The 19614-nt window shown below is 45.5% G+C and overlaps 1 protein-coding gene and 1 long non-coding RNA gene across 3 annotated transcripts in view; one reads left to right on the top strand and one right to left on the bottom strand.

Annotated features, from left to right (window-relative positions):
* Positions 1–6370: 6370 nt before the first annotated feature.
* Positions 6371–19614, bottom strand: part of Tmem273 (transmembrane protein 273) — a 28147-nt gene continuing 14903 nt past the window's right edge. For both annotated transcript variants that reach the window (XM_031362174.1, XM_031362173.1), the window contains exons 2-5: positions 19252–19305; positions 17442–17573; positions 15948–15978; positions 6371–7461 (exon numbers count right to left, since the gene is read on the bottom strand). In XM_031362174.1, the coding sequence (XP_031218034.1) occupies positions 7437–7461; positions 15948–15978; positions 17442–17573; positions 19252–19305 (242 nt within the window). In that variant the 3' untranslated portion in view covers positions 6371–7436. The remainder of the gene's footprint in view (positions 7462–15947; positions 15979–17441; positions 17574–19251; positions 19306–19614) is intronic.
* On the top strand, positions 13298–14060 carry LOC116084895. Its single transcript, XR_004116309.1, has 2 exons — positions 13298–13343; positions 13445–14060. It is a non-coding gene; the product is annotated as an uncharacterized LOC116084895 (long non-coding RNA).

Here is a 19614-nt window from a genome sequence, read left to right as displayed (position 1 = left end):
GGGCGGGGGCAGGGGTTCCCTTTGGCTCCAGAGGCCTTCTGAAGATGTGACAGCCCTCTGTAGGTGCCCGAAGTCATCTATCTCCTGTGTCACCACCCTCAGATCCTTACAGCTTTCTTTCCCTCACCCTCCCCCCACCTCTCTTCCCTGCTTTCAGTTATTAACACACATTCATTCCAACATCACTGAATGGGATGCCTGAGGCCACATGGTGCTTTCTCTGCCTGGCATCCATTTGCTTTTTGAAGGGATACTAAGAATTTAACATTGGGAAACTTCCCATAGGTCCTCTGTAGACATTATTTCCTCTCTAAAATGTGCTATTCCTATGGAATTTGTAACAAGTCTTAGGGGAATGGGCAATCCTTACTGTCGAGTCTCTCATACCTGACCCTCTGGGGAAGTGGTTAGTACCCCAACTAGGACTTTATTACTTTCCATTTCACAAACTCAGTACTGTATCCACTCAGGTCCATGAAGTGTTTACAGAGCTCTCCATAACTTGGATACTTTGAGGGTTGGACTCGTACAGATCTATGTCCACCAGGAAGATCAGAGCCTTCCCCTACTCAATGCCCGGACACTGAGCCCAGAGATTCCTGGGTGGATATCAGCCATCCTTATGCCTGTGGATCTCACCAATGGGAAGAAAGGCATCACCAAATTAGCTGCTCTTGAGAAAAAAGAGCAAAGGATAAACCTCTGCTGTCCTTGGAGTCAAGCCTGAGCTCTAAACTCAGAGGTCAAAGAGGTGGCTCCCTCTGTGTTAATGTTGGTTGCCATGGAGCCCAAGCTCCCCATCACCAAGGAGAGGCACTGGTAAATCAATTCAACATGGCAGACAGCTGAAAGCCAGAAAGCACCTGATGGCACTGGAAAGGGTACGATGGGCATATTGTTCTGGAAAGAGGGGATGGAGGGCATAGACTCAGCCATGAAGACGAAAGCAGTGGCTACTTCATTTTACCTTCCATTCCCCTGTGGCAGTTGTACTGTTTGCAACTTCTTTTTGAATCAAGCGTAATCATTTACATTCTTCCCTCCTGTGTCTTCTTACCAGTGCTCCGTGCACAGCACGATGTGTGTGTGTGTGTCTCTCATAGGCAATAATTCTTCGATGACATCAAACTCTGTAGAGTCACCCTGTCTGTCATCCTCGCAAGCTAATACCTTGACACAGGCCGTGGGCCTGGCAAGATAAATCACTGGGAAATTGCCATAATTCTGGTCCTAGGCTTGTTGCTCTACTTCCGTTTTGTTTCCGGGCAGTTCCTGTTTTGAATAGGAAGCCACCTGGGCTTGTAAATGTGTCAGGACTCAAAGGAACAGAACACCAGAGTAGGTGCATAGAAAGAGAAGTTAGCTTGAATAAAATTTAGGGTAAAGCAAGTACTAAATCCACAGGGTGGGCTAGCCAACAGAAGACCTAAAGTGAAGAAGCTAAAGTGAAGTTCATGGATGAGGCCTACTATGGAATTTCTTCTTGCTCAAGACAGATCATTCTTTTGCTGTATGCAGGCCTTCAGCTTACTAGATGAGGCCCACATGCACTGTGAAGGGAAATATGTTTTACTCAAAGACCACAATATAAAGGGAAAACAAACATACTCACTAACAAATCCATAGGATCATCCAAAATAACTAAACCATATATCTAGGTACTTTGATTTACACATTAAATTAGCTCTAACACTAAATCCCTCTAATTCAGCAGGACTTGAACTCATGTTCTTCTCTCAGCTGTAGGACAGTCTCTGAGCTCTCTGCTCTGAGTCTTGGGTATTTCATATATGCCCTGAGGCTATGCGTCACCCAAGGGGTGAAGGGAAATTTTAAAGTGGACTTACTCTATCCTTTTGTTGGCTCCCTTCCTGGGTTTGTTCCCCCAAATTCTAAGAGCTATGATGGCAGGACATCAAGACTCACCCTTGTGTGCAGTGTAAGCTGGAGTGGATCCTTGGGATGACACTGGGTATCGAGTGGCCCTTTGGTGCCTTTTAAAGGTGGTTTTATTGCTCTTTGTGCAGAGTATATTGTGAGCACAGGCAAAGGGGTAGATAAAGATAGGTAACTTGGTCATCCTGGTCATCCCCAGAGTTAGAATCCAAAGTAGGATGGAGGTAAGAGAAGCATGTTATTTCATGCAGAGGAGAGCATCCTGGGGGAGTCTATTGAACAATTCCCCTTGGCAAGAGCTTGCTGGCGGTAGGTGCAGAACAGGTGGCTATAAACACTCATCAGGAAGCACTGGGGTGGCTCTCAACTCTGGTTTCATTCTTTTCCTGTTGTTAGACCTCCATGATAGACTCTCAACTTGCTTCCACCTCTTGGTGTAAACTCAATACTGTTGTGTGTAGCCTTTGCTACCTCACCTTAACTCTGGGAACCCTCGATATCAGCCCCACCCAGAGTATTGGGTCCATGGATGAAAAATATAGACACACATGCCAGTTAATTGTAAAATGTCTTTGTTAACTCAATGACTGGGCACTACTAAACCTCTCCTGCCACCTTAGGCATAATCAGATTGAGTGGCCATTAGCCACTCAAAACCAAGAACTCACATGGCTAGTTGGATTTATTTCCTGTAGCTAACTCCTGGCTTCTTTTCAGCTCTCCTGATTCTGTCTATGTCCTCCCTCACAACTCTTAAGTGTCCCTCCTATCCTCAGTCATTGGTCACTAGTGTCTTTATTGATGGATTAAGAACCAATTGGGGAACAGGACCTTAGCATCAGAACCAATTCCTATACAATATAGGAAAAATAGAAGACTTTGTGAAGAATTGCACTGTAGATACTCCCCAGTGAGACTCTTTTTATGGTGAAAAGTGATGGCACCTCCTATCCACCTTCCTAGATGACTCTAGAGCCTCCACTACCCACAGACAGAGCCACAAAACTGGTCTTTTCTTTGTGAGAGGATAACATTCCCTTATTCAGCTGAGGCTCTGAGCACCCCCTGATCTCTGCTGTTCCCTAAAGTCCACACTGGCCTTGCTGCTAAAAAGAGCAATCCCTCACCCACACTGTACTCATGTCTTACTCTATTATGTGTACATATTATTTGGGGTGCTGGGAATTTAATCCAAAACTTTATGCTTGCTAAGCAGGTTCTTCAGCATTGAGTTCTCCTCCCATCTCATTTTGCTTTATTTAAACAACAAAAGCTTTCAGTTTTGTTGAATTCATCCAGTTCAAATATAAGCGGGGGTTGTCAACTTTTTGGGAAATTTTATATGTATATCAGAATAATAAAGATCAATGAATAGTCAGGTTTTGCATGATTCTACTCGATTTTGTTTCCAACTTAGCTTTAAAGACATTTATATCAGTGCCATGGCAAAGACAGCATATCTCAGTCAGTAAAGGTGCCTGCTGCCAGGCTGGATGGCCTGAGGCACAACCCCTAGAATGCACTCACATTCTAGGAAGATGTTCTCTGGTCTCCACAGATGCGCTGCAATATGTCTGCACACACACGGGGGGGGGGGGAAGGGGGAGGAGAAAGAGAAAGCCTCATACAGAAGAATGAATAAGAATGCAATGCAATTTCTAAAAATAAAACTTTATAGAAAAATATCAGACAAATTTTAGTTGAGGAATAATCCACAAGTTCTAAGACTCATCTACAGCCAAGGGGAGAGGAGCCTGAAGAGACTCAATGAGTAAACGCCATACAGGATCCTGGATGGAGTCCTGGATCAGGACAAGAGCATCATGTGAAAGCCAAGGAAATGCATTGTGTGGGCTTCAGTTTGCAGGGATGTATATAATTAATCAGTTCACTCTTTGTGGTATGTGTACCATACTGTTGTAGGATACAGTCAAATGGGAGGACACATCCTGTCGGGATGCTAACAGCCTTCCCAACAGATGCGTAAATCTAAAGCTTTAAAAAACTAACATTTCTTTCATCTCATTTTCTTTGAGTGTTGGACGTTGGTAGAAGCTGAGCAAAATCAGTAGTAAGTAATAACTCATGTTCACAGAGAGCCACCTTGGTTCTAGTAGTTTAATAGATTTATATGCACAATTTTATTTGATTAACCCAAATATAAGACAGAGGAGCATAACTATCAGCCCATTGTACAGATGAGAAAAGTGAGAAAGCCTGTTAATTTTTCTTACTTGCAAAATAGCATTTGATGACAGAGCCCACATACCACAACACTATCCTGTACTCCACAGGCAAGGGACCACAAATAGAAAACACACACACACACATATCTAACTTATACATATACTCTCACACATCATTCTCTCTCTCTCTCTCTCTCTCTCTCTCTCTCTCTCTCTCTCTCTCTCTCTCTCTCTCTCACACACACACACACACACACACACACACCTTACAGACACACACATATACACACACTAACACACCACTTTCTCTCACACACCACTTGCACACACTCACACACACACACACACACACACACACACACACACACACACACGTATGCATGCACACAGGCATAGTGTTGGCTGACACTCAGACCATGAGCATTTGGACTTAAGACACACTGACCAGAAAAACTGGGCTTATATGGACTCAGGGACGATCCTGTTCTCTGCTTTCACTGCCTGCAGATGTGCCATTTAGATGTCATCTGATAGCAATATGCTTGTGCAAAGGCCTACTTTTGAAGGTCAATTAATTAGTATGACAAGTCTGAGTTGTGACAAATAACCCAGGAGGGAAAGAATCAGTTCTCAGGATGTGCTCTGAGCAGCCCAGTGTCCCCTTCTCATGTCCCCTCTTCAGTCAGTGACTTGCTGTTACTGGCCACTTCTCTGTGTTCATGCCATTCTGTCTCTGCGGTCCTTCCTGTCTCCTTCATCTCCTCCAGTCTGCTGCTCCCCTCCCCCTATCTCATCAGAACTCTCAGGGAACTTTAAACACATTCCAGAATAGACATCCACACATGGGTTTGTAACCCTAATTCTCAGGCACAACCTCCATAGCAATTCTTGCCACCTCTGTGGTAAATGTAGCCAGCCCATCCTGGTTCCCAAGCATCAGTTTAAAAACTGAGGACGCAGCTGTAGACCCTTCTTAGCTAGTTGGGTCTAGCCTAAGCCAATGGGCTTGGCTGACCTTGGGAGTAGGCTGTCTCCCTCTTTTCCATTATGCCTCATCCTCACATCATTGCTGCCTCAGCTCAGACACAACTACACTCCCCTCCTGCTTAACTGGAGCAAGGATATAGCGAGATACTAGCTCATTTGGAAATCAGGCTAACATTTCCTCCTCCACCTGCCTAATTTGTCTACGTGTCTGGTTTTAGCCTTTAATGATGCAAAGAGAAGCTACAGCATCACCTACAAACCTGCCCACATTTCCTAGAATTGCCTGTGTGTACTTTTAAACAAGGTGGAAATTGTGTGTGTGTTTATGTTTTGAATTCACTTAGAAATTAAATGTCAATATTTTTGGCTTCGAAGTAGATACATCCTTGGATGATTTTTAATTCACTGTCAGAAAATCCTCTCGCCTTCCCTCGTCTTCCTTCAGGTACTGAGGCCTACGGGTTCCACACCACAGCTAGACTAAGTCACTTGCCTGTGCTCTATATGGTGTTCTCCACCCTATGGGGAGCTAATTGGGGGGTATATGTGTTTAGGGATTCCATGGTCTTGTAAGCCTGGAAAGTGCAGTTTACTTCATGCCTGGTCTTTGCTATAATGTTCTCAAATGATAAGGTCAGACAATCTTAGCTCTACCCCCAAAACACAGCCCCCTGTTCATTGAGGTTGCCCCCAGTATTCCAAGAGCTATTGTCCTCTGGAGTTCCCTCCCTGGAAGCTGCTTCTGAAGAAGGGGAGTCCTCTAGAGTTCCATCTCTTGGGGGGAACTGCTCTCAAGAAGGGCCTGGGAGTTTTCCATTAAAGCTAGAAGGACTTCCATTGAACTTGGGTTTGGGGAGTAAGCCAGGGAGGTCTCATGGCCAAGGGTTCCCCACCCCCAGTCACCTGGGCATTTCAGCCAAGAACAGACAGCATTGTGACAGTGTACCATAAGACTGCATCAGCTACTGACCTCATAGTCATCTTAATTCGCCTTAAGTAAAGCCTGCTGCGCAGTGCTCACCCAAGGTTGCAAGCATGATGGTGATGCCTTCCTCAAGTTTCCTCTTCATTAAATGTCACACGACTGTGCTTCTCTCTGCTTATGTGGGGACGAGGAGGAAAACCAAACTCATGTCTGGAATATACATCCCGAGGTGCAGTGCTGGGAAGACCTTGCATTGTGTGTAGAACATGTAAAACGAGAACTGAGAATCCAAAGCCATCCACCTTCGCTCACAAGCGATCCTGCTGTTCACAAACCAGATGTTTTAATTAAAACGTCACTAAAAGAAACAAATCAATTACTAGCTCCAGTACAAGATGATTTATTCTATCTCGCACACGGAAGATTGCTTATGAGTACCATGTAACTGCTTCAGGTGATCAGCTAACAGAAGCTGCTAATGAGTAACACTGTTATCAAGGCAGACAAGACACCCTGGGACTCCAGACGTTATTTTAATGCGGCACTTCGTTTTGAAAAATAGTTCCTCTTTCATCACAGCATGATAAAAGTAACCCATCTGAGGAGACCCAGACCACACAGCCACCTGCCTTCATGCAGACTGGGAAAGCTGTCTTCCAAGGCAGAAATGATTCAATTGCAAGGGAATGTTCCCAGAGCCTGCTCTCTGAATTTTATTCTGATAATGAGAGTAGCAGGGTGTAGGTTTCCTGAACCTTTCATACAGACATGATGCACACTGCAACGATCAGCACAAAGTCGTTGTGCGTGGGAAACGATGTGAGCCTGCCTTCCCGGTGCTCTCTGTGAGGCACAGCTTTCTCTGGATCTCCTCCTTCCCAGGGCAGTCAGTTTCCTTCTCCTCACTTCACTCTAGGCTGTCCTCTGTTCCCTTAGAAGGTCATTCTTATGTTAATAAGCGTTGCACACTGACTCACCAGCTCAAAGCTCCCCTAGGATACTTATACAGTTTGTCTTTAAAGTGGGAATCTCCTGGAAGCTCAGAGTACAAGGCCATGAAGTTGTATAAAACTAAGCCTGAATGCTTATAGTCCCACAGCGCTGAGGAGGAAGTTGTCTTGGCTTGGTCTGTGAGCCATGTTGGGGTGAGGTTTCATTGATGTGGATACAATGTTGTTGTAGAAGCCTACACAGCTCCTATGGAGCACCCAAGTTGAGAAATACAGACTTGAGGTTTCCCTTTTCCCTGCTGTTCATTGGTGTTCTTCCCCTGTGCAGACACCCTTGCAGAACAGAGGTGGCAGCTCCCCTTGGGACACACAGGGTGCCGATGGTAGTCCGTTTAGTACCTGCTCTTATACTGAGTTCAAGTAATGATCCGTCATTGACCTTGGATGTTCAGACTCAAAGTATCTAAAGTTTCTTCTGATGTAGCTAGTAGCTCACAGCTCAATCACCTGGGCATCTCTAGAAAGGGACAGAAATGTGGAAGACTCACAGTTAGAGCGATTGTGTTCTTACTGGTTGCTTTGTTTGTTGGCAGCACAGTGAGCCCTTGAGAGGAGCTCACCAGCAGATGTCAGCACCAGGCGGCATCTCCTCGACTGACACAGAGAGATGCCTGCAGCCAGTGCTGAAGCCAGATACCAGCCACAAGGCTGTTTTTTCTACTTGCCAAACCCAAGGCTTCACCCATTCCCATACAGTAGTGTCGGAGACTAATTCCTCAAGGTTAACCAGAATATTTGGGGAAAGTGTCACTGTCTATATATGAAAAACATGTCCAGATCTGGGCAGATGCTAAAAGGAAGAAGGTAAGAGGCCTTATGGGAATGTAGTGGGAATGATGCCTTTAGCTGTAAACCACAAGTTGTTAGCTTCTGTACCAGCTCAGACAGGAGGAAAGGCACTAGCCATGATTGATTTTTATTTTTAAGAGGAAAACAGAAGAAAAGATGAAGTCACCAAACCAGGCCCTGACATAGACACCTGGATCTGGAGGTTAGGGCTCAAGGCTCCTGGCTACAGGACATCTTCACGGAGATCACCAACATCTCCATGAAGGAGACAGGATTCACACTAACACTACTGTTTCCCATAAGCATCATCTACAGCGACAATAGAATGCCTCATTCATGCCTACATTGACCGTTCCATAGTTGCAAATGCTACTCATTGGGTCTCTTCAACAATCTCGTGGTATCTGATGCAAGAGAAGCATAGCAGGAAGACTGCAGTATGGAGCATGCATGGCACAAGGCAAGTAAAGGACCATAAAACAGATGCCATACTTTTGCTTAGCCTGTGTCTCAGAGCTAATGACATGTGTGACCCTCAAGCTTACAGAGCTTAGCGGCAGAACGGATAATGATGACGAGCAAGCCAGAAACGAGAATGGTGTGGTGGCAGATGAAAGAGAGCATGCCACTTCGTCTCTTGTCAACTTGACATCAACATCTGGGAGTAGGGAACTTCAGATAAGAAAATACATCTATCCCGTAGGCTCTGGTTGTGGGATGAGCCTGGAAGGCAAGCCAGCCAGCAGCCTTCCTCTGTGGCCTATGTTTCAGGTCCCACCTCCAGGCTCACGCTTCAAGTTACTGATCTGACTTTCTTCTGTGGAATGACTGGAAGCTATACAATTAAACAAACCCTTTTCTCCCCAAGCTACTTTGGGTCATGAATGTCATCACAGCAGTAGAAAGCAAAGTAGGATGAGGGTGATCTGTTCAGAGTACACTACATGCACCCCTGAAAATGTCAGGAAGAAACGATTGTCTTGTAAAACTAATACACACAAATAGAAACATCAAAAAAGAAGATCTGGTGAAAGAAGTGGAGACAGGTGAAGAAGTAAATCTACAAGAAGGCTTCCAATGATGTCAAATGCTAGTGCATCTCTCTAAAAAGGAGCATGGTCCAAAAGAATATGGAGTTTGTGGGAGCTGGTCTAGACAGATGGAGGCTGAGCACACAGTTCACTACTTCTGTTGTTTAACCAGCCCCGGGTTTAAAAGCCCATTCAGGGTTGTGGAGAAGACTTTTGGTGCATGGCCATGCTCAGCAGTGAAGATAAGGATGACTCAAGCAGGACAGCCTCCTTGCTGTGGCCTCCCTGAACTACGGAGGTGCCTCTTAGACAAAGTCATCCTCTCACAGGAGTCACAGCTCTGTGAATGTGGATGCCAACAGCCTCCTGGGAGCCAGACACAACCTGCAGTGAGAGGCTAGATGGACAGAGGTGGAGACAATGTAAGCTGTCCGGCTGAATATCGGAATTAGCCATGGGCAGGAAGAGAGAGAACAAGAAATTTTGGACACCATGCAATTAGAGTGACTGTTAAACCAAAATGTTTCACCAGATTCCTCAGAAATCACATGTAGACCAAAAAGAGAAGGATAAACAAATAGATAAATAAAGTCAATATGTGCTTCTACATCTGGTGAGCCAAGAAAAGCCTCAGAGCATTTTGAATATAGGAATGAGTCTTGGATTTTGTCAGAAATGCTTCACTGATGAGGAAGTGGCCCACTAAACGTGTTGGGTAAGTCCTTTTCTGACAGCCTGCTCTGAACCCAGCTTCTCGTACAGTGGATGCTGAACGCATTTCCCATCAAGGTCAGGTACCAGGCATGCAGTGCTCTGCATCTCCCATCACTTAACACTGGCAGTTTAAGATGTGTCAGAGAAGAGGGAGCAAGCAGTGCCAGAAGAGCTTGAAAAGAAAGGGGTGCACTTTGGCAGACCAGAGGGTGCCATGAAAATCCAAGGGGACCTAAGAGAAACTTAGCCACATGATGCAAGAATCCCTGAGGGCAGCCAGAGTAATACATACTCAAAGCCAGGTCAGAGAAGTAATGGAAAAGACCTGAAACACGCAAGATGTTCAAAATACTTAGGATTAAACTTACCAAGAAAGGTGAATACCTTAGCAATAAAACCCAAGCACTTTCATGTTGAGTGTCATTATAATAAAACCATGGTATATATTCATAGAGAATACAGCCAGAAAGTACAAAGAAAGCTGATGATATTTGTAACATAAGTAGAGCTGGAGGGCACTGTGTTATGTGAGCTAGACACAGAAAACTATCATCTTCTTGATCACAGGTGGACCTTAAGAAAAAAAGTTAACCCAAACATGGATTTCTGATTACGAGAGGGGGATAAAGCCACACAGCATTTGAATTGTGTCTGGTGGTCGCATGAACTGAGACAGCATACTAAACCCACTAATATGTGTGTTTAACACATTCACTAGTCAAAAATAAAATAGATTTCCCCCCATGGATTTCTGGTTAATGTCACAATGAAGTTAATCAGCTTCAATCTAATGTATGAGCATAATATATCTCCCAATGAAACACTAAGACATTTATTTTTTAAGACATTTATTTTTATGGCAAACTTCTGAACTTGACTGGAAAGTCTTACCTAAGGCTACAGAACTAACCTTGCAAACGGTTCCCTGAGGAGGAAGCGCAGTATGGGAAAGCTGAAGGTGAAAGGACCCAGCATTCCAGATAGCAAAGCTTACCTGGAACCCCACACACACACCACCACCACTCATAGTGTGGCATCTGCCCATTGCTGGCCACCAGTAGCTAAGACCAGAAACATCCAAGCAAGCATGGGAAATGAGAGCAAATCAGGCTAGAAAAGAAGATGGAGCTAATACCACTATTTGTTGTCTGGTTTATATATCTTAAGATATTTATTTATTTGTTTGTTTGTTTATTTAGAGAGGGTGTGCATATGTATATGTACATGTGTACATGCGTGTGTGCCTTTGGAAGTCAGAAAGGAGTATCAGATCACCTTTGAGTTACAAGTGGTTATGAGCCACTGGACATGAGTGCTGGGAACTGAACCCAGGTCCTCTGGAGGAGCAGCAAGCCCTTAAGTGCTGGAGCAGCAATCCAGCACCATTCAGTTGTTTCTGAGACTGGGACTCCATGTCTAGTTCAAGCTGGTCTCTGAAGTGGCAATCTTGTCAGCACTGGAATTACAGGCATGACCTACTATACTTAACCAATGTTTTTTGTTTTTTTGTTTTGTTTTGGTTTGTTTTGTTTTTTTTTTAATGATGATGCCATTTGTGTAACAGACCAAATTGTATCTATAGCTCATGTTCCACACCAAAATGAATGCCAGTGAATCAGGTTAGGATTTTAAAAAAAAACTTAAAATATCACAAAAATATATCTGTTAAAGTATGAATGTATATCTGTATATAATTAAAACTGGTTATATGTAAATGTTTAAACTTCAATATGTCTTTGTGAACTGGTCAAGGGCAGGGGTTCAATCAACCAGGACCCACTGAGATGGTGACCTCAAGGCAGAGACATCTCAACAGTATGGAGAGAAAGAATTCTCTGCGTTCATGTTTAAGTAGTCCTTGGCCTTTGTTCCTGTTTTATATGTTCAAAAAATAAAATTAAGGGTTTTAAATAAAACATTAAACTAGCCTAGTCCCTGAGACTTAAGAATTATTATCAAATTGGTAGCATTAACCACACAGAGAAAATTATTATTTAAGTTGAACACATCACTCTGACTGTATATACATGAAAAGCAAAACTCTACAGGCAGAAGGTGCTGCAGAGACGCCTTCCTGTGTGGTGGGCAGGCTGTGTCAGAACACTGCTGTGATTCACATCGTGCTCAGGGATTGAAATCAAGCAAAAAGGAGAAATACTGCCATGGGAGATAACCAGGGTCTCCACTTCAGAGGAAGTAGGCAAGAAACACAGATGGGGAAGCTTCGGGGACCTTAGAAGATTGGCTTTGCTGTTTACATACATACATGGAAAGAACCTATGAAAAATCACAGGCTGGTGGCCATGAGTGTGGTGTATGCTGTGCACATGGATTTCTAAAAGTCATCCCCATAAAAACAGAAGGAAATCTGAGGAAAAGGGTGAGGGGTGACTCTGGAAGAGACTTGTATAGAAGGGACCTAAAATACTGTGTGTGTGTGTGTGTGTGTGTGTGTGTGTGTGTGTGGTGTCTGTGTGTGTGCATGCATGTGTGAGTGCATGCATGTGTGTCTGTTTCTGTCTATGTCTCTGTGTGTGTCTGACTCTGTGTATCTTTGTATATATGTGTGTCTGTGTGTACCTGTGTCTGTATGTCTATGTGTATATGTGTGTTTGTATATATATATATATATATATATATATATATATGACTGTGTGTATATGTGTATGTGTCTATGTATATGTCTGTGTCTGTGTGTGTCTGTGTGTATATATCTGTGCATTCTCTGTGGGTATTTATGCATGTCTGCATTTTGCATATGTATGTGTGACTATATGTCTGTGTATTTGCATGTGTGTGTGCATATGAGCATGTGTGCGTGCATATGTCTGTGTGTTTGCATGTGTGTTTATGTGTTTAGTGTGAGAGGGGTCTCAGGACAGCAGGTGTTGTCACAGGGCCCATTGTCATCAAGAAACAGCTTACATTGATTCAACCTGAGACACTTCAAGCAACAGAGAATTTTAAGAGCAACAGATAAAAAGCATTGAAGTCTAGATACCAATAATCAGTCAAGAACTAAAAAGGAAAAATAGAGAAGCACACCCCCTCACCCCCCCCAAAAAAAGAAAAGAATAACCACTGTTACATGTAGGAGAAGTATCAGGATTGGATGCACAATATTTTTGTAACCACCAATGGCAACAGCTGACCCAGAGATGGATTAGAAAGAGATGTGAAATCAATGGGTGAGGAATTGTTGAGGATCAAGCTAAATTCACAAAGCATCTGTCTTCACAGTATTTGCTTTTGACCAAGAACATTGGGCTCTCTGCTGTGCAGAGAGCAAGCACTGGCTTCCCTAGCCAAGCTATCATAAGAAGAATCACCAACAAAAAGACTGGAGGGAGTTAGGTGTGCACCTCCTACTGCAGGACAGTGCCTAGTTAACAGAGGCAGGGTTGCCTCTCTCCTTGGTATTCTTGACCCCCTCCAAATAAAAGAATAAAAGAAAGAAGGAAAAGAACATGAGACGCTGTACAATTTTCAGCTTAGGGCTGAAAATTACATTAGGGCTGACATTACGTCTTAGGGCTTTTATTGCTGTGAAGAGACCCATGGCCAAGGCAACTCTTATAAAGATACATTTAATTGTGGCTGGCTTACAGGTTCTGAGATTCAGCCCATTATCATCATGGCAGGAAGGATGACATCATCCATGCAGGCATGACGCTGGAAGAGCTGAGAGTTCTACCTCTTGTTCTGACAACAGTGACATACTTCCTTCAACAAGGCCACACCTACTCTAACAAGGCCACACCTAATAGTGCCACTCCCTGGGCCAAGCATCTTCAAACCACCACAGGTAGTTTAAAATGAACAATTCTGGGAGGAGGGAATAAGGAGAAATAAAAGAAGTACAGGGAACGTACATATTTTGTTTGCAACTTTTCAATTTTTCTATAGATTTCAAGATTTTTTTCTCAAACAGAAAGAGGACAAGAGAGAAGATGAGATATGATTCCAGACCTAGAGTGGCCATCACAGTCAGTTGGATCTTGTTGCAGCACACAGGCCAACCAGGGAAGGGCAATTTCAACCAGGACGTCGAGATTCTGCCTCTCAGCGTCTGCTCCCAATATGTGGGCTTTCCCACTCTCAGACTCCCACAAAGCAGAATGAGAACAAGACAATTGACCACACTGAAGTCTGCTGGCAGATGGTGTTTGGGATTTTGTTTTTATTAAATGGACTGCATTGACTAAGTGATTGACTATGGTCAAAAGGAAGGCTATGAAAGAACTGGACTCTCCCTCTACTAAAGCCCAATCTTCTCAACTCTAATTGTGCAAAAGACCACAGTTTTTAGTGTGGCGAAAGGATCATCCTTGGAGAACTTCCCATAGTCCTAAAGGAATGTTGTCCAAGTAAGCTCTCTAGCTAGTGCCAGCATTCCTACCCTGGCAAAGCAGAAGAGTCACAGCTGCCACCAGGGCAATGGCAGCTTTCCTCCCTGTTAGGAAGGATGCTGAGGACAAGCCTGGGAACAGAGGGGGATGCTGGTAATAAAGCCTAGTGCAGACCAGAAGATGAGGCTGGGCTGTGTGGGGGCCCTGGTTCCTGTAGTCAGCTGCTTTCTGGAACCTCAAGTTGCCTAGGCTCCTCTACTTCATCTAGTGTTAGCCTGGGAAACTTGACCACCTCCCTCTGCTGCAGTAGCTCCTTCTCCTTCCTCCACTGCCCTTGGCTGTTGCTTTTGAGGGTTCACTGTTGAACAGCTCTTGCCTTCTCTAGCTCCAGAGGAATCCAGAACCTTCCCACTTTTGTGTTCTTTCTGCAGCCTCCTGGCTGTGATTCAAAGGTTGTTCCAGAAGAGTCTGAGCACTGAAGGGGCATCCAGAGGGGATCCCATCTGCACAGGCCCTTCTCCTAGCCCCCTGAGGATGACTGTGACCAACCCACTGCCCTGCTCCCTCCTCGTTTCCTTGGTGCTGTACAGGAAGTTTCAGGACATGGTTCAGAATTACTCACTTATTCAAAGTTCCTTGAACTCCAGGGAGCTGAATCTTCTCTCTTCAACAACTCCCCCCCCCCAAAAAACCATAGGGAGAAACATCTGCTCTCATACAGCTCCCATAGTGGCCAAATGTCCAAAGGAGTCCTCCCTTCCAGGGCTACTGTGCTTGTGTGGGTTCCTCTTTGTTTTCTACCTGCACCCTCACACAATCCACTTCCCACTGAGTGTGCAGCCCTCAGCATCTCAAGGGTGCACAGGGTCACACAGGCCTTTCCCATCTCATCACTCTCAGATGACTGTCATTTGTGACCCCTATAGTTGGAGGGAGCTTGTCTTCCCTCTCTTGCCACCCAGTCCCTGTCTCCTAGCCTCATGTCCGTTCGTTTCATTCATTCATTTATTTATTCATTCATTCATTACAAAAGCTCACACTCTATTTCACTCCCTGGGGTACCTGCTAGGGCCACAGAGATGAAAACAAAGACCTGTTTCCAAGGAGGTTACATTTTAAGGAAGGAAATAAGCAACAACAACAACAAATCCACATAATTTAATGACATGTGATGCAACTGTAGAAAATAGCTATAGAGAAAAATAAAGCCAGAGCTTTAGGAGATAGTTTAGTCAGAAAAGTTCTTACAGGAAGTATGAAAGAGCTGAGCTTGGTTCCCAGCCTATGCAAAAGCCAGACATGTGCTTGTAACCCAGCCCAAGGAAGAGACTAACCCAGGGACACCTGCACCTTGATGCTAGCCAGCCTAACCAAACCAGCCAGCTCTGGGTTCAGTAAGAGACCTCATCTCAAAAAATAAGGTGGAGAACAATCAAGGAAGAAACTCAACATAAGTTTCAGGTATCCACATATGTGCACATGCATGGGTACAAGACTGGGACACACAACACGCCCATGTGTACACCCAGAAAGGAAAAAGGGCAGAGTGGGTTACTCCTTTTTAAATAAAGCTGTCTATCTAAAATCAAATGGTAGCATTGAGGTAGGCCTGTAAAGGACATGCAGCACAAGGCTTGCAACCATCTGAGCTGTGTTAGAAAATGGTGAGTGCAAAGGTCCCAGGGCAGTCTGGCCAAAGACTTGGGCTCCATGCAGTAAAGCAAAGCTGCCAGATGCTAGCAGGAGAATTTAATCCGAGACAAACCCTGGTCATGGAGGAGGTGCAGACTTTATTCTAAGTGTACAACATGCATGTTCTGAGCAGGGTGTTGGGGAAGAGTCTAATCCTAGGTACGCAAAGACAAGTCTAATGCTTTTGGCTACTGTACCCTGAGGCCACTGCTCTCATGGCCCCACCACCACTGGTCCAAAGGAAGGAAGAGTAGCAGGCAGGACCTGTGGAGTGCATTTCAGACCTCTAGAGAGCCAGTGACCCAATAGTTGAGGTGTGGGTGGTGGATAGGGTGTGGTACCCACTGACCGGTCTGCAACAACCTTACCTTGGGCTTTTCTTCTTCAGCAAGATGGTGTCTAAACAGAGAAAGCAGAGCATTAGCAGAGAAGGCTCATGACTCCTTCGCCCAGCTAGGGGGTGCAAGGGTTCAAAGCCAGCAGGGTGGAGGAGCTCTATGGTGTGTCATCCACTGGGAAGTGGTTCAAGGTACATCTTAATCCTGTTGGGACTTCTCTAACAACAGTGACTGAGCCCCTTGGCTGGCACACAGGTGTGACTGGCTGTTCCCCATACCACTCACAACCCATAACCCTCTCTGCTTACAACCTGAGCTTCCCAAAAGGGCTGAAGTCCTCAGAAGAATGGAGGTTGAGGACTGTGGGACTAGGAAGATAGCTTCTTCCACTTTTACTGGTAGGAAAACCAAATCAAAGACAGGTGCTTGTGACCAATGATGTCTGTTTCCAGAAGCTCCCTCATGGCCCACGCTATTCTCCCCCATGTATCTTTACGGATCATGGTCATGTTTTCCAGAAGAGATACTCCTTCCTCCTTGTCCTCAGAACTCCCCCACAGAAAATTTCACCATCATCATCTTCATTATCTCTGGGGCTGAGGCGTCTTCCAAAGAGAGGGGTGCAAGTCCATGTCACATTTTGCTACATGACTCATGGAGAAACTGCTCAGGTCCTGCAGGGAAGCCCTCCTTGAAACAGCACAGGCTGTGAACTGCTCACTGCTGTTCACTGAGGCACATGAACTGAGCCACATCTGGATCATATGCAACCACTCTGCCCTGCTCTGGTTGTATGGCCTGCCCATCAACCAGCTGAATTCAGACCTCAAGGCCTCCTGGGATCGAGGCTATCTGATCATATCCATGGGACAAAAAAAGACAGAGGTCTCATTTTGAAACTGACTTCAGATGTTCCCATCTTTCTCCAGAGAGCTTAATTCTAAGTCACTTAATATCAAAAGTGACTGAATACAGAAGTGCAGTGGCAGAGAGATAGGGAGGGAGACTTGGGGAAGATAGCTACAGAGACACCATATTGGTTCTCTGGGGAAGTTCCTGGGCTGTGGGCTTGTGGGTTTGATCTGTCTTTGCTACAGTGTCCCTCAGTGTCTCCCATTAGGTGGATTCACAGGACACCATTTGCTATAGCTGGGATCTAGAATGTTCTCCAAAGGCTTATTCCACAGTCCACTGTGCTCTTGGAAAGTGGGGCAACCTTTAAAAGGTAGGACCTACTGGGAGATCTTAGGCCTTGGGGCATGTCCCGGTGGGGATAGTAGAGCCCCAGTTTCTTCTCTCTGAGAGGAACCAGCTTCCTCCTCCACTCTCATGGCTTATTATATCACCCCCAAATCAAGAAGATCAATAGAACATGGATCAAATTTTCAACACTGAGCCGCAATCCCTTTCCTCTCTTTAAGTTAATTGCCTTTGGTATTTTGTCACAGGAACACAAAAGGCCTGACAGAGACAACCCTTCCTTCCGCAGAGCAGTGCAGGTTCTGTTTGTCATGGCTCCCTTACCCTGGGGTGTGTTCTTCAGGTCTGCAGAGTCATTATCAGACAGGTGTCTCCGAATCATGCAGATCTTCAGGGCAAGGAAACCTGCAGATATAGCTACTCCCAAAGCCATCCCAATGATGGCGTATTTGAAATCTGCAGCACAAGGAAGAATTGAGCTCAGGATTCAGCTGTCAGCTTCCAGGGAGCTTCCAGAGTTCTAGATGAAGTTCAGGGCCATGTTCCTAGACTTTATCATCCTACATGATAACCTGGCATGCTAGCCCAATTTTCCATTCTCTACTCCCAGCCGCTCCCCTAACCCCAGAGCCCTACCTTGATCTCTCTAGTTGTCAGAATAGGGGACATTCAAGTTCCCCAGGACTGGCCACCCAAGCTCAGGTAGTAGGCAGCTTACTCCTCTGGCTTCCTGCCCTCCTACCTCACTTATCCAGTAAGCTCATCTATCAAGGATTTGAAAGCTGCTACTATGCAGTGAACCTAAATGTTAATAGGGCAGGACCTGCCCTATCGTCAAGAAGCTTTGAGTCTGCTGAGAAAGACAGGGAAAGAGGTAACGTCACATGACAAGTGGTCTGGACTGGGGTGGGAGTCCAGGGCTTCCTTAGAGGAGGTGATGTGTGGATTACTCCTTGCTAGTAAAGCAAGCCTCAATATGGGGAGGAGCAGGCACTATGGGAAGGGGCAGATGAATATAGATGAGTGTGTATCTGCAGTTAGCCTTGCCGCTGGGGTGTGAGAACATTGCTGATCTGTCACAGGGAGGCAAAATGCAGGGGTGTTAGTCTGCATATCTTCCTCGCTGCTGGGATGCTGGGCTTATGAAATGCCAACATGTCACTCAGGGGAGGCGAAATACAGCCTAAAATGGGTTTCTGGTACGTGCTTCTCCAGGTGAGAAACAGAGGCTGGGATGGAGGCTGTTGTTCTCAAATTCCTGGGCACCCAGATACCACTGGGAACTTCAAGGAGTTGAGAATGGGCCCTCAGGCCAGCCATGAACCCTGAGCCCAGGGCTGGGGTGGGGAGGGTTCAGCTTAGCTCAGAGTGAATGCCAGGACTGCAGGGGTCTTCTGCAAGAGTCTTAGGCCCTGCTCTGTAGGATGAAGGCCTCCCCCGTGCCAGTCCTTGATGAAGGAGACAGTCTTTGCTTGCCCAACCTGTTTTATTCGTGGCAGATCAGAATACATGCCACTCAGGGTGCAGCAGAGATTGAAAACCTTTTGCAGGAAGGGATGCCTAGGAAAGGATGCTTATTGGCGAAACACTCAGGGCCCCTAGATATTTCATTGGCATGGGGAACTCTAGGCCTTATGTTATGGTCCTCTTTGTTGAATGTCATGGTCATGTGCTTTAGGATCAGAATCTGACCGAGAGCTAGCCAGAACTCCTGTCATTCTCAATTATGAGAATTTATTAGGGTTCTGAATGACCCTGCCAGTTCTTCTGTCTGGTGGCATGCTCTACTGTCCCATTGGTGAGGCCAGGGAGAATGGCAGAACTTGCTATCAAAGAATCTGCTACCCCCTTCCCATAGGGCCTGCTCCTCCCCATATTGAGGCTTGCTTTACTAGCAAGGAGTAATCCACACATCTTGGGGGGGCGGAGAGCTTAGGTCTGCTGGTTAGAGACAGACAGCACAGAGAGGTGGCTTTGATGGCTTGTATCCCCAGAATAAAGCTATTTTGACCATTCCGTGGGCCTGTAGGCTAGCTGTGTGCTGGCTAGCAAGAACACACACCAGCATGTACCGGAATTCTTTGCAAGATATCACTCCAAATCTGTACACAGAACAAGCAAGGAAGCCACCTACCGATCTCAGTTCCAGCAGGCTTGCCCGTTGCCAGCACTTGAGCTCCTCCAATGCCTGAGAAGAAAGAACCCCAAGCCTTGTTAGAAACCACAGCCAGGGCTTCTTAATAGTAAGAGAACCTGCTGTATATGTATAAGAGCCCACGGTTAATCCCCAGCACCTGCGTCTTAAAAGAAGGGAGAGAGACGTGGACACGCACATGCTTGTCACTGCAGTGCTGTAGCAGGACAGAGACAGAGACAGGATGGCTAGTGGGACTTAACACCAGCACAGCTCCAGGTTCAGTGAGAATGTCTCAAGAAAAGAGGCAGAGTGATAGAACAGTACACCTGATGTTCTCTAGTGTCAAGAAAAGAGGCAGAG

Source organism: Mastomys coucha, unplaced genomic scaffold (genome assembly GCF_008632895.1).
Source record: "Mastomys coucha isolate ucsf_1 unplaced genomic scaffold, UCSF_Mcou_1 pScaffold9, whole genome shotgun sequence".
Taxonomy (NCBI): Eukaryota; Metazoa; Chordata; class Mammalia; order Rodentia; family Muridae; genus Mastomys; species Mastomys coucha.
This window is presented reverse-complemented; position numbering and strand designations above follow the sequence as displayed.